At 44.4% G+C, this 14,482-nt stretch overlaps 1 protein-coding gene across 1 annotated transcript in view; it reads left to right on the forward strand.

Annotated features, from left to right (window-relative positions):
- Window positions 1-14,253, forward strand: part of baz2bb (bromodomain adjacent to zinc finger domain, 2Bb) — a 65,104-nt gene extending 50,851 nt beyond the window's left edge. Inside the window, exons 17-38 of the mRNA XM_080535536.1 lie at window positions 286-351; window positions 1,359-1,424; window positions 1,918-1,962; window positions 2,214-2,246; window positions 3,375-3,440; window positions 3,724-3,864; window positions 4,678-4,932; window positions 5,714-5,940; window positions 6,383-6,457; window positions 6,583-6,814; window positions 6,942-7,004; window positions 7,232-7,376; window positions 7,685-8,442; window positions 8,719-9,001; window positions 9,303-9,458; window positions 9,689-9,849; window positions 10,185-10,513; window positions 11,046-11,181; window positions 11,471-11,617; window positions 11,906-12,204; window positions 12,541-12,684; window positions 12,836-14,253. Coding sequence (XP_080391662.1) covers window positions 286-351; window positions 1,359-1,424; window positions 1,918-1,962; window positions 2,214-2,246; window positions 3,375-3,440; window positions 3,724-3,864; window positions 4,678-4,932; window positions 5,714-5,940; window positions 6,383-6,457; window positions 6,583-6,814; window positions 6,942-7,004; window positions 7,232-7,376; window positions 7,685-8,442; window positions 8,719-9,001; window positions 9,303-9,458; window positions 9,689-9,849; window positions 10,185-10,513; window positions 11,046-11,181; window positions 11,471-11,617; window positions 11,906-12,204; window positions 12,541-12,684; window positions 12,836-12,992 — 3,984 coding nt within the window. The 3' untranslated portion in view covers window positions 12,993-14,253. The remainder of the gene's footprint in view (window positions 1-285; window positions 352-1,358; window positions 1,425-1,917; window positions 1,963-2,213; window positions 2,247-3,374; window positions 3,441-3,723; window positions 3,865-4,677; window positions 4,933-5,713; window positions 5,941-6,382; window positions 6,458-6,582; window positions 6,815-6,941; window positions 7,005-7,231; window positions 7,377-7,684; window positions 8,443-8,718; window positions 9,002-9,302; window positions 9,459-9,688; window positions 9,850-10,184; window positions 10,514-11,045; window positions 11,182-11,470; window positions 11,618-11,905; window positions 12,205-12,540; window positions 12,685-12,835) is intronic.
- The last annotated feature ends 229 nt before the right edge of the window (window positions 14,254-14,482 follow it).

Genomic DNA, 14,482 nt, shown 5'->3' on the forward strand with positions numbered 1-14,482 from the left:
CTCTATGAGAAACGTTTCATGTTATGTCTGAAGCTCGTCAGTTAGAAGCTTTGTTTTTTGATTCGATGGCTTCAAACACAACGGATGACATTCAGAAGTCCCAGCGTTCAATAGCTTCGACATAGCTCTAAAGGGAGGATGCGAACCTTCAGGATGCTACACAAGGATTCTATGCAAGATCTTCATCTCCATAGAACCACTTATTCAGCCCCCCCCCCCCCTCCTGTTCTCAAACACGCCTGACTGTAGAGTTAATTCATTTGATCTCTCCCATCCTTTTACCAGGAGAAGATCAAGCGCATTCAGCAAATTCGGATGGAGAAGGAACTCCGAGCACAGCACATTCTCGAGGTGGGTCCAAAGAGTTATTGCAGAAACATTCTAAAACACTTCCTTTTTGCTGTTGGAAGGAATTTTTAAATCAACCAAAGGCTATTCCTAAAATATGTGGTTGCACTTTCGTGGTTATGTCTTGTGACTACATGTGACTAATGCATAATTGGTTTTTCACAAACTGACATAGAATATTAAAATCTCCACAGACCAGGGTGGAATTCTACACAGAACATTATCATTCAGACAATGGTAGCAGAGAGTTTAGCATGATGAGGTGAAACAGGCTATTTTCCATGCACATGCTAATAGAAGCTCTGAAGTATTTTAGCTTCACTAAATCAAATTTCACTTGACACGGTTGGCAAGCTGTTCCTAACAGGATTTCTCTCCGCTTGTAATTACAGATTGAAATGTTGCTTAATTTATTCTGACTGGCTGTTGGTATTTCATAAGCACTACAACTATTTGGTCTTTTTAGTGATAATGGAAGGAAATAATTATCTGATTGCACAAGATTGCAATATTTTAATGCGTGACCCTACCAGTCCCTGGTAATATTTCATTGTTTGTGTTACAATTATCATTCAGTAGCATCCTCCCGATACTGTATCTATTGAACAGTTCTATTACTTCAACAGTCTATCAAAGTAAAATGACAGTGGTCTAGTATGCAGTGTAGCTGTTATTACTACCTTTTGAAGAGGGCACTGGTGCTGAAAAGTATCAATTTTGCTCTCATTTTCAAGTTTTTATTTTTTTTATTTTTTTTTTACCCCTGTTGCATGTTTATGTTAGTTGTGAAATTGTGTTGATTTTTCATAATCAAACAATTAATCATGCCCTTCCACTTAAAATTCATTAGTAGCGTCTGGTACAGTATGAACGAGCGATACAAGCCAAATGGATTTGTGAGTTTATTTCCGCCTACCTACCTACTATCTAGGCCTTATGTGCTGGTGAATTATGTCACATTTGTCAAGTGGTTCTGTTGCATGACCTGTAGACCTGTTTTGCATGCACAGGCTAAAAGGAAAAAGAAGGAAGAAGCAGAAAATGCCAAAATATTGGAGGCTGAGAAGCGAATCAAGGTTAGTTTAGATGGACCGTAAAAGAACCTCCAACCATCAGTTTCTATGGCCACTCCTCCCACTGTTGCCTCCAGCCATACAATCCACTCCTCCCTCCCAAGTTGATTTACAATCTCCTCCTTGCACCTGATTCTCAGTCTCCTCTTTTCCCCTCATTGCATCATTTAGGTGAATGTAAAGTACGTCTCATTGCTCCAAGGGACTGGCTCTCAATGTTATGGACGAATTTCCTTGGCACTCAGAGCAGACCTTTTCCATGTTAATCAGTGTCATAAAGGACAGTGCATTTCGCTCAGCCTTCTCCACATGTCTAGAAATGACTAGGGCATTTCCATTTCACACGAGTTCAAACCTGCCAAGCCTATATCCCTGTCAATCAGATTAGAGGGATTTGAACTTTCCTGTGGAATAAGTAGAGAAACCTCATCCATTTTTACATGATGCAATTGGAAATGTGTTTGGATTTTTAATTAACTTGATCTTGTCTTTAAAGGAGAAAGAGATGCGGAGACAGCATGCAGTCATATTTAAGCACCAGGTATGTATCATACGCCAGCACTAGCACCAGATGATGCCTTTCAATTCTACTGGAATCTTTTCGAAAGGAGATCTTTTGATATAACTACTTGACAATTCTTTGTCAAATTCTCCATGTCCTTCAGTTAATTTTGGTTCTTATGGTACTAGCGTGTTCCCCTCAGAGGGGTAGGAGGGGAGGGGGTTCTTATAAACGTGGTTTTGATGACTGTGATTTCTGTTTCATAATACTTTGCCAACTCTTTCTACCAGGAGTTGGAGAGGCATAGACTAGATATGGTATGGGTATGTTTATTTTTGTACATCTAACACCCGCATCGTGAATTGGTTGTGAAATGGTTGTCATAGCAATGCATAAAGTGTAGCATTGGCTGCTGTCATACTACATTCTTCTGCATGGCTTTCCAGCAACGTGCATTCCATACATCTGCTCTATTCTTCAGAGTAAACAGATATTTGCACAAAGCAGTCAAGAACTTCTTGACTCTTGATGTTAAAGGGAGCTATACACCACTCTCACGGTCCCAAGGATCACTTGACATCCATTGCATTGTGTTTTTGTTTTGGAGTGAATGTAAGTGCTTGAAATCTAGTCATGAAAGTCATTGTACTGTATGTCTACAAGTTGCACTTGTCATCTCACAAAGCGACTTCAGTTTAAATCACCAAGACATTTTCATCAATTATTTTTGTGATGTGTTTGATGTTCCATATTTGAGATTTGAGTTCTGCCCTCAAACACAATCAATGTTATCATTGATTGTTATCTTTCCAATTACCATAGGTTAGTCCTACAAGCTAGGCTAAAGACAGGCGATGATGTGATTGCTTTAAGGCCATGCCATACTGGATATAGCTGTGTCCTCCGTTCACTTGCCTGAGAGAGATCTCTCATTGAATCAATTACTATATTTGTGTGAGCCGCCATAACTCAACGTTACACAAACATTTTATTTACATAATGTTTCTTTCTTCTTCGAGTGAATAGATGTCGACAAACTTTAGCAGCTTTAAGCTTAATTTGTAGCACTGTAATATTAAACTCACTCTTTTTAGTTCTTAGCTGCAGTACTAGAACCTCAGACCTATACTAGCTTTCAATGTGCTTATTCACCAACATATTCAGACCAACTAAAGCCACTTCTAACTCCAAGCTTTGGCTTCGTATTTGACATTGTCCTCATAACCTGTTGCTTTGCCCTGCTGCTTTTTTTGTATGTCATTATATTACCATCTAAACCTCACCTATAACGTTTACAAGAATGTGTTGTATTTTCTGTTTTGTGGTCTATATTCTTCCTGCTACAAGTGATAAACTGAGCTGCTGTGTTTTACTGTATGTCTGTCAAATGTTGTGTCTGTCTCTATTGACCTGTTGAGGGTGACTGAGTGTGCGTCTGTGCTCTCTGGCAGGAACGGGAGAGGCGCCGGCAGCACATGATGCTGATGAAAGCGATGGAGGCCCGTAAGAAAGCGGAGGTGCGTGGTTCATAACTCTCCCAATTCTCCTTGAAACTGTTACAGGCTTCTGGTCATTGCCACTGCCCTCTCCTCTTCCCCCCTCCCCCCTTTTCATTTTTGAAACTATATGGAGTGTGAATAAAACTGAGAATAGGGCCCAGAGCAATTTTCTGTGAAAGTGCTGCAATTTATAAGCAAGCCCCAGTGTTGGGCTGAATTGTAATGACATAATCCTTAACACGATTGTCTGCAGCGGTGCCGATAGCACGCACTGTTAACTTGTCTGTAATTTGGCCCGCAGGAGAAGGAGCGCTTAAAGCAGGAGAAGAAGGATGAGAAACGGTTAAACAAGGAGCGGAAATTGGAGCTTAGAAGGCTGGAACTGGAAATTGCCAAGGAGTTGAAGAAGCCAAATGAAGACATGTGCTTAGCCGATCATAAGGTATTCACATGCCGGGGAGATATTGGAAAACGAGAGAGTGGCTATGAGTGTGTCACTGCTCAGCGCTTAGTTCTCAAACTGAAAGGGAGAGGTGTGCTGAATTTTTTATTAAGAACTTTTTATTTTTTCTATATGAAATTATCCCTCCTATTTGACATTTAATCATTTACTGTATCTGTTTGGGGTTTTTTGGTTCATTGTTTATTGTTGCGGACAGCAGTATGGCAATGTTTATACATTGGACCAAAACCTTATTACATTTAGTCCAAAAATATTTTAGTTTATTTATGTTTTTTTGCCTCCAGCACTCTCCTAGCATCATTTCACTGATAGCATCTTCCATAATCATACTGAATTGCGTGAAAGAGAAATGGTCACAGGTTAGAATACTGCCATCAAGTGGCTGCTGATAACATGTTGCTGACCAAATGATTTGTGATAGGTGCTCTTTGTGTATATTCATATTCATCAGACAGACAGAGATAGATCAAAGCCTCTGGATTACCATGTCTAGGAGGATATATCTACTACTGTATGGTGTCATTTTAAACAGTCTTGGCACAGGGCTAAACCTCACCTCACACCATACCAGTCAAGTGCATAGTTTGCTTCAGCTTGAAGTGTTGGACATACACTTCAAGCTGAACATTTGTATCTGTCATATGATCCTTCTCTTCACCTCCACCATTCACAACTTGGCGAACCTGAGTATATGATACTGTACAATTATAATAGGTGCACTGCACGCCGCAGTATATACTGTACATTCACATATGTGTGTTCTTCACATATAACCTTCTCATCCCCTCTCAGCCTCTCCCAGAGTTGTCCCGTATCCCTGGGCTGATCCTGCCAGGAAGCGCCTTCTCTGACTGCCTAATGGTGATGCAGTTCCTGCGGAGCTTTGGCAAGGTGCTAGGCTTCGACGTCAGCGCCCATGTGCCCGACTTGAGTGTGTTGCAGGAGGGGCTGCTCAACATCGGGGACAGTATGGGCCTAGTCCAGGACCTGCTGGTACGCATGCTCTCTGCTGTGGTGTGTGACCCAGGACTGCCCCCAGGACACAGGGTGAGTCACAGAACAGAAATACTCATATGCACACACACACACACACACACACACACACACACACACACACATACACATACACTACTCTCTCGGGAGACTTGCAGGCCTATGAATCATTGCTTAGACATAAGTACATCTACTTAACACACCTACGTACAGTACATAGCCAACAGCAGCTGTGCACATACTTTTCCCTGTATTGTATGCAAAGTAGCAGCTTATAGTGTGCTCACAACTCAACAGCAGGGTCTTCTAGTCCTCTGTTCTGCAATCAGAACACACAAGTGGGGTGTTATCAATATCTTCAGCACTGCAAGGCTAAATGAACAGGCTTATCTGTTTTTGAGGGTATCAGTGTTTATAGCTCTTAATACAGCTTCTACAGTTTAAACCAGAAATTTTAATTCATCCCCAAAGCAATTCCTCCATGCTAATCTACAGGGCTTAGTCACGCTTTTATGTGGCTTTCCATTATTTCTTCAAGGAACCCAGCTAACTATTATCAAGCCTTACAGCCTAGGACATTTAGGAAAATACTGCCTGAAAAGACAGAGCTCTAATGTACCCTCTCTCTCTAAATGTACCATCTCTCTGTCTCTCTAATGTACCCTCTCTATCTCTCTCTTTCTCTCTCTGTCTCTCTCTCTCTCTCTCTCTCTCTCTCACTCTCTCTATCTCTCTAAATGTACAACTTTCTCTCTCTAAATAAATAAATATACATTATCTCTCTGTCTAAACATACCCCTTTCTCTCTCTCTCTTAATGTCGCCTTCTACCCCAGACCAAAACATCCCTGGGGGACCACCTGACCAACGTGGGTATCAACCGGGACAATGTGTCAGAGATCCTGCAGATTTACATGGAGGCCCACTGTGATCACACAACGGAGTTGGAAGAGCTCACCGGCAGTCTGAAGACCAAGGCCTTCCAGGCCCACACGCCCGGCCAGAAGGCCTCCGTCCTGGCGTTCCTGGTCAACGAGCTTTCCTGCAGCAAGAGTGTGGTCAGGTAAGAGGACAACACGCAAAAGATCACTGCTGAACAGAATGCAAAGCTTGTCCAAAGTCAGATCAAATGCTTTGACTAGCTAAACATGCAGTAATGATTATAATCGTTATATGGATATTCTGTGTTAAATCGAAAGCGTGACCAGGTTTTGCTGGACACTTTGCTGTTTTATTCATTGGGACGTACATTTTTAATGTACTGCTACCAATATCAAAAGAAAGAGTAAAACGGTGTTCTGATTGACAGTTGCACTGTGTTGCGTCAAACCGGATACCCTCTATCTTTAATGAGTGTCCAGAAGCCGATTGAACACACCCAACAATCCTTGCAACACAGTGAAACAAAGCCATGTTCTCTTGTTTTAAGTCACGCAACCAGCTGAAACCCAGCTGAATATAGCAGTATGTTTAACTGAAAAATATGCTCCATGCTTCTTTTCCAGTGAGATCGACAAAAACATTGACCACATGACCAACCTAAGAAGGGACAAGTGGGTCATTGAGGGCACGCTTCGCAAGTATGTACCTCGTATGAAATGAAGTGGAAATGAGAGCAATCATTTTGTTAAAAATGTAACATAAACATGAAAACGTATGATATGGTTTGGTCTTACTTTTTCTCCCGTTCGCTTTCTCATCCCAGGCTGAGGACCATCCATGCCAAGAAGACAGGGAAGAGAGACACCGGTGTGGGAGGCGAGGAGACCCCAGCCCTGGGCACTCCCACCACAGGCCGCAAACGCAAGCGGAAAGGAGGGGACAGTGATGAAGACGACGACGAAGACGAGGACAGCGAGGACCAGGGAGATGAAGACGACGACGAGGAAGAGGAGGGGGGAAAGAAAGGGAAGAAAGCCGAAACCTGCGAGGATGAGGTCAGTGAGAAACGCTGTCACCTTTACACAAGATCTATCACTGAACCAAATGACTTACTTCACTGTTAGTTTATAGTAAATGTCATCCTCCACTCAGGTGTCATATTAATATGATCTTTTCATGCAGGATGACGGGGACCAGACAGCCAGCGTGGAAGAGCTGGAGAAACAGATCGAGAAATTAACCAAGGTAAATAGCAGAAATGGCATCAAAGATGAATAGTTTGAGGGTCATTTTCCGAGCAGGAAAGCCCTCAAGGGCATTGATACCATGTTGTGTGAATGTGGTGTGTGAATGTGTGTGTGAGTGGGTGAATGAGAGGCCGTTGTAAAGCGCTTTGGAGCAGCTTTGGAGCAGCAAGAAAGGCGCTATATAAGTGCAGTCCATTTACCATGTACTATGTGTTTTCTCTTCAGCAACAAACTCAGATAAGACGGAAGCTGTTTGAGTCCTCCCACTCGCTGCGTTCCATGACGTTCGGACAGGACCGCTACAGGAGGCGTTACTGGGTGCTGCCACAGTGCGGGGGGATCTTTGTGGAGGGAATGGAGAGTGGGGAAGGTGAGATTCAAAACATAGCTCCATGACATTTATCACACTGCTATACGTAATTGTTGGAATGTTGGTCAGGATAATCCAATTCAGTGACCAGGCTTTTAGTTTTTGAATATGTTATCAGCAGGAGGGCAGGAGGGGTACAGTATATATTAATAGTCAGTGAGTGAATTGTCTTATTTAATTTGATTATAGAAGGTTTTTATATTGAAAAAAAAACACACAATTACCTATCACACCACATCACAATACAGACATTGGCATAGGTGATTGGTGTGCTGTGTACAGTGTGTTGATATTACTGCCCTGTCCAGGAGCCGAGAAGCTGGAGGAGGAGATGGAGAGGCTGAGGAACACAGAGCTGATCCAGGTGAAACAGGAGCAGCTGGAGGAGCGGGAGGAGCACCCAGGGGAGCCCAGCCTGGAGCTGAGCAGAGACAGGGACACGGCCACCCCGGAGGGCCAACAAGATAAAGACACCCTCAACCTCTTCCTCCAGAAGCCTGGCTCCTTCTCCAAACTCAGCAAGCTCCTAGAGGTGGCCAAGATGTCCCCCGAGTCAGACCCTCACAGTCACAACGGTAGTCCGATCAAATTCCCCACGTCTGTATCCTCCCCTATCCACCCGACCCCGTCGCAGACTACACTGCCCAGCAGCCCCTCTGCATCAGCTCCCTCTCAGCTGTGCACAGAGGCCAAAGCGGAGCCCTCTCCGCTCCATAGCGCCCCCTACCTCAGCAGCAACACCAGCCCAGGGAGGACGACCTGCAGCCCCCAGCACCAGCAGACGCTCCTCCCCAACGACCAGCTCTTCAGGGTGCTGACGGAGAAGAGCGGCCACTGGTTCAGCCTGCTGCCCCGCTCACCCTGCGACGAGGCCTCCGTCACCTCCACCTCCACCTCCACTCCCACTCCTCCGGCCTCCTCCCCCCAGTCCTCCTCCACCACCACAAGGCCCAAATCCCCCCCCTCCTCCCTGTCCCCTCACCCCGCTGCAACCTCAGCCTCAGCCAGCCCCAGCAACCCCACCACCGCCGCCGGGATCAATAACTTTTCATTATCCGCCCTTCAGGTAGGTGGACGGTAATCTCCTGCCCTGATCATTTAGCATTATGTTAACATAGTATTGAATAAGCCTGAGACATATTGCTACTGTCAAGGCTTTACTAGGTCAAGTTTTTATGTTTTTCCCATATCAGGACGGCATCAGATGCTAATGTCTGACAGTGTCATATATGTCAATATACGGTATGGTCCTGCAGACAGTATTTCTACTATTTGTCAGTAAACGTTCGGCTGTATTAACACCCACTATTGTGTATTTCCACAGTCCGTGAACTTCTCCCAGCAGGTGAAGACTGGCCTCCATCTGATGGGGTTGCCGTTTTGTGGATGGCCCAGTGGAATGATGAGTCCCGCCCTGCCCTTCTCTGCCAGTCCTCTGTCCCCCATGCTGGGCTCTGCCTACCAACACATGGAGGGGAATGGCAACCCCTTCCTGGCACCCAGTATCTCCACCAGCAAAAGCGAGTCCCCCGGGCCCCCGAGTGAGAAGCCCCCCTCTGCCCTGTCCCCTTCTGTGGAGGTGGCCAAGACCCAGGACCACCCCAGCTCACAGCCCATCCCACATGGTAAGCGTAGCACACTGCCATCTGTAGGGAAAGATGGTTAGGTACATTCTGTACTCTGCCACTTATTAAAGCATAACCGACATCATAGCTTTTACAAGGCTTTCACCCAATGCCCCCCCTGAATTTCCAGATTTGATTATGCATGGTAGCTGTGGATTTCATTTATTCTTCTTACTCAAGCAATTGTGTGTGTGTCTGTCTGTGTCTGTGTCTGTGTCTGTGTCTGTGTCTGTGTCTGTGTCTGTGTGTGTGTGTGTGTGTGTGTGTGTGTGTGTGTGTGTGTGTGTGTGTGTGTGTACAGAGATGCTGTCAGGCTGGTGGAGAGTGTCAGATATGGAGCAGCTTCGGTCTCTGGTTAAGGCCTTACACAGCCGAGGCGTCAGGGAGAAGGCCCTGCAGAAACAGATCCAGAAGCATATGGAGTACATCGCTCAAGTCTGTGCCAAGAACAGAGATGGTGGGTCAACTGTGTGGATCAATGGCTAAATCCTCTCTCTCTCTGTTTCTCTCTCTCTCTCTCTCTCTCTCTCTCTCTCTCTCTCTCTCTCTCTCTCTCTCTTCCTCTCTCTGTCTCTCTCTCTCTCCCCTCCCCCCTTATGACTTTAATAACTGACCTTTAATGACATGGCACATGGACCTGCCTTCCCTAATAGCATTTTGACCTGAATCCGTGCCGTCTTTCTCCAGCGGCGGTGATAGACGAGGCGGCGCTAGAGGAGAACCAGGTGAACGAGGAGACGGTGGAGAGCTGGTGTGTGGAGGAGCAGGCCATGGAAATTGACATCTCTGTGCTGCAGCAGGTGGAGGAGCTGGAGAGGAAGGTCACCTCCGCTAGTCTGCAGGTCAAGGTACAGCAAAGCTCATGTGGAACTTCCCACTGATAGAGAGAGAGAGATACTGTATATGTGAGCCTACTAGTACTTGAATCATATACAAGTTCAGCCTATGCTATATGGAGAGGAGGATTAGCTTCAACAGAAGGGATATATCATGGGAATAGGAGTTGGATTGGATTGTGTTTTAGACATAATTTTAAGAATAAAAGCGACAACTTAGTAGCCAGGTTTTCATAATATGGACTTTAAAAAAATAACTGTCTACAGCCAAGGTAAGTGAAAAATGAAATGTTGTATTTTGAGTGGAATGTCCCTTTCATTTGATCTCAATATCTCCTCCTCCTCAGGGCTGGATGTTCTCTGAGCCCCAGTCCGAGCAAGAGGACCTGGTCTACTACGAACACAAGCCCTTCTCTCAGCTGAGTCCGGCTGGGGAAGGGCAGGCTGAGGAGGAGGAGGAGGAGGAGGAGGAGGAGAAGCCCTGTGGCGGAGGCCTTGCGCGACGCCTCAACAACCCCCTAGATATAGCTGTCACCAGGCTGGCAGAGTTGGAGAGGAACGTCGAGCGAAGGTACCTGAAGAGCCCCTTAAGTACCACCATTCAGATCACACTGGATCATGTGGGTACGGTCACTGTGCCTGCTCCTGCACCATCAGCTAGTGGTGATGGTGAAGGGTAAGGTCATCCAGATTCATTTGAATGCCTCCCCCTTTGTCGCTTCCTCTGCTTCCACTGGAGCCTATTTCATTGGCTGTTTTCTTTCACTCACTCTCACTCTCTCGCTGTGCACATCGTGGGTTTGGTTCTTATGTGATGTCCGTCCATGAAGGTGACTGTATTTGTCTCTCTGGTAACTGGTCTGTACTGTAGCTCCCTGCATGGTGCATAACACTGGTAACTGCTAATATGTGTGACCTCAGTCTGTACATACTGTACGTACATACGTGCTCCTGATTGAACAGTACTGTGCGTCGAGGCATGACGATGTCCCCAGCTCTGTGGAATTCTGTACGGTGTTCTCTAAAACCTGGCTACTTCAGAACAAAACACACTCTTGCACTTTGGCTTTCTGTGCACTGCTGTTGGCAGTGGGCTTGGTAATTGTTGTTGTTGTTGTTGTTGTTGTTGTTGTTATTATACGTCTATGTGATGTTGTGCATGATTACGTCTCTGACCACGCTGCCGTCTCTTGCCTGTACCCTCTCAGAGGTGAGGAGGAACTCGCCCCGGGAATGAAGGTGTGGCGTAAGGCCCTGGGAGAGGTCCGCAGCGCTGCCCAGCTGGCTCTCTGCATCCATCAGCTGCACAAGTCCATCGCCTGGGAGAGATCTATCATGAAAGTGGTCAGTCTCCCCAAGGATCTGTGTCGTAAAGCTTGGATCTGAAGTCTTGGTCATTTTCTCTATGAGTGCTGATCAATAATGCATTATGAGTCCACGTGTAGTGCCTGCTATCATTCCGTAGCCCATTATGAGTGTCCCTAACAGCTCACAGCCCCGTTTAGCAGCCGATGCATGATAGTGTATGTATAGTGCATTACAAAACAGGTGGGTCATTCTGCAGGACGTGTTAGGGAAGTGCTGTATTTTCTCTGAGAGCACCCAGTTTTACCTTGTTGTGGTGTGTTTGCAGTACTGCCAACTGTGTCGCAAGGGAGATAATGAGGAACTGCTGTTACTTTGTGACGGCTGTGACAAAGGCTGTCACACTTACTGCCATAAACCCAGGATCACCACCATACCTGACGGTGACTGGTTTTGTCCTGCTTGCATATCGAAGGTACAATAACTCTTGCCTTCAGTTGCAGATAGCCCTACTACACAGCCGAGCGTCACTCCTTAAATTTGATGTTGACATTTAGGCCGAGTCCACCACAGTTATACCTCAAAAATGACAAGCCCCTTCATAAGTTAAATGTCTCAAGGGGTTAAACCTGTCCACACATTTCCATATAAAAAATAAGGTAAAATACCAAAAACGAATGGCCAATTTAATTCAATTCACAATGACAAATGTGTTGTCTGTAAATGCGAGATGCCTTCTCTCAGCATATATTCTGTCATTCAGGCGAGCGGTCAATCCCCCAAGAGTAAGAAGCAGCAGAGCCGATCCTCCGGAGGGGGAGGGAAGAGAAGCACTGAGGTAAAACGGAGCAGGAAGCCGTCCGTAGCGGGAGATGTCTCTGAGGACGATGCTGCCAGCACCAGTAGCACTCCAAAGAAAGGGACCAAAGACCCCAAAAAGAGGAAAGGGGAAGAGAGCCCACTGGCCACTGAGCCCAAACAGGACAGTCCTGCTAGTGTGAAGAAGGCCAAAACAGCCCACAACCACAACAACAACAACACTAAAGACCTTAACCTGTGCAGGTATGATATACTAGCCATGTCCAGAAACAAGCCTTAACCAGACTCCCTAGACATGTGTAGATATAAAATGATTGGATTGGTATAAGCAATCATTTTGGTAGTAGCTTCACCTTGCCCTTTGATAGGCTAGGTATAATTTTCAGCACCTTGCTTATACCTTATACAGTTCTTTTAGAACACACGTGTCTGTGATGCAGGAGCTAGGGGTTGTTTTTGTTCAGGGCCTTTGAAACAACAGTAGGGTGATGATCACACACTTAGAGTGTGCTACACTGAGACATCCCTGTGCTGTGATTAAGCTGAAGATGACCTTTGTTTACTCCTTATTGTCCACAGGGTGCTTCTGGCCGAGCTGGAGGGTCACCAGGACGCCTGGCCCTTCCTCACTCCTGTTAACCCCAAATCTGTCCCCGGCTACAAGAAAGTCATCAGGAAACCTATGGACTTCTCCACTATCAGAGAGAAGCTTATCAGCAGCCAGTATGTACAATACAATATGATATTAGCATTGTAATGATCTATACTGTATTGATTGTATCATTATGTGAACTGCAAAGATGTTAAAGACATTCCTTGTTTCATGCACTTTACAAATGTTGTTTTTTCCCTGTTTTTCTATCTCATATTATAGGTACTTAAACCTGGAGACATTTATCATCGATGTCAACTTGGTTTTTGATAACTGTGAAAAGTTTAATGAAGACAACTCTGACATTGGACGTGCTGGTCACAGCATGAGGAGGTTTTTTGAGAAAAGATGGCCTGAACTCTTGAAGCAAATAAACTAGGCACATACCTTATCCTCAAATATGTGACCAGCTGTCACAACTTCAAACTCAAAAGCAGAGCAACTGTATTGTTCTGTAGACCATCTAATCTTCAAGACTAAAGACTAATGTCTCTTTGACAGTTAACCAGGGAACTTAAATTAATATACAATTGTAATTCTGAATATTTACCGAACTGATGTACAATGCTGATTTGGTTGGAGCAGGGAAATGCACCCAAAGAGTTTCAGACAAAGTGGGTTGGTGTTTTAAAGTGCAATACCATTTCCTGTAAGAAACCGCACTGAATTCACAACCATCGGAACTGCAACTGGGAACGAAAGCTTTCCACTAACTGTAGATATTTTTCATTTTATTTCATCATTAATATTATAGTGAATGTATTTAATTTTGTTTAATTATTTATGAGTCAAAATTGTTCAAGTCTTAGTTTTCTAAGAAAAAGAAGAAACAGCAAAATTGCTTTTAAAATCTTAAGGAATGTTTTTCCGAACATAAAACAAAGCCAAGAAGAAAAGAAAAAAAAGGAATTGTTTACACTGCTCTGTGCCTCCAGGGTGCCAGCAGATTAATTACGGTAAATACTGTAAAGCTGCATTTGTGTATAAATGTTTGCAAAGCTAACTTACAACAAGACAGTGAGGCAACAACTGCATCTGTATACACATCTGTATATACTGTCTATTAATGTTAATATGAGGTCTTGTTTGTAATATGTATGATGTGTACATACAGTATTGTTACAGACATCAGATATTGTTTATGCCTTAGAATGATTGTAGCATTTGATTTAAGTCTTAAAAGTGATAAATACATGTTATATTGCCTGTACTGTATCCTCTACAAACACTGGTCTCCTCAATCTTGGTAGTGCCTGCCCTCTCAAAAGTGTGTGGAGGATATTATTTCAATATTTTGGTTTTGTATTCTTTTCTGTGTGTGTCTGTGGGTGTGTCTGTGTGTGTGTGTGTGTGTGTGTGTGTGTGTGTGTGTGTGTGTGTGTAAATACGTATAACTGTATACAAAATGTCAACCCCCCATGGGCCTCGAACTCTGACATGGTCATCCACATCCACAGTATCTTTCATAAAAAAAAACATTTCCCTCCACTTGCCTTGCCAGAGACCCAAGGAAAGGAGGACATTTGTAACCACTGTGTTTGAATCTTGCTGTGTGTCATGGCCTACTGGTGGCATCTAACCAGTTTTTGTACCTGAGTCAGAGTACTTGAAGTTATTTTATTTATGGATATTGTGGAGAAGGTAGCATTTTTTTGTAGGAGCATTATTTTTCACTAGTGTGTGTGGCACGAATCTAATAAAAAGGATGTTTTTCAAGTCTGTATTTTGCTTTTCTTCTGATTTTTTGGCCAGGATATCAGAAATTGGTCCTTGATGTTAATTAACATCAACATGCATAAATGATCATATTGGTTAATCAATCACTATAGGCTATGTGTTTGCCATGGTCTGTAATCTGATGAGTGTGTG

This window comes from Nansenia antarctica (assembly GCF_963989245.1).
Source record: "Nansenia antarctica genome assembly, chromosome: 7".
In the NCBI taxonomy this organism is placed as follows: domain Eukaryota; kingdom Metazoa; phylum Chordata; class Actinopteri; order Argentiniformes; family Microstomatidae; genus Nansenia; species Nansenia antarctica.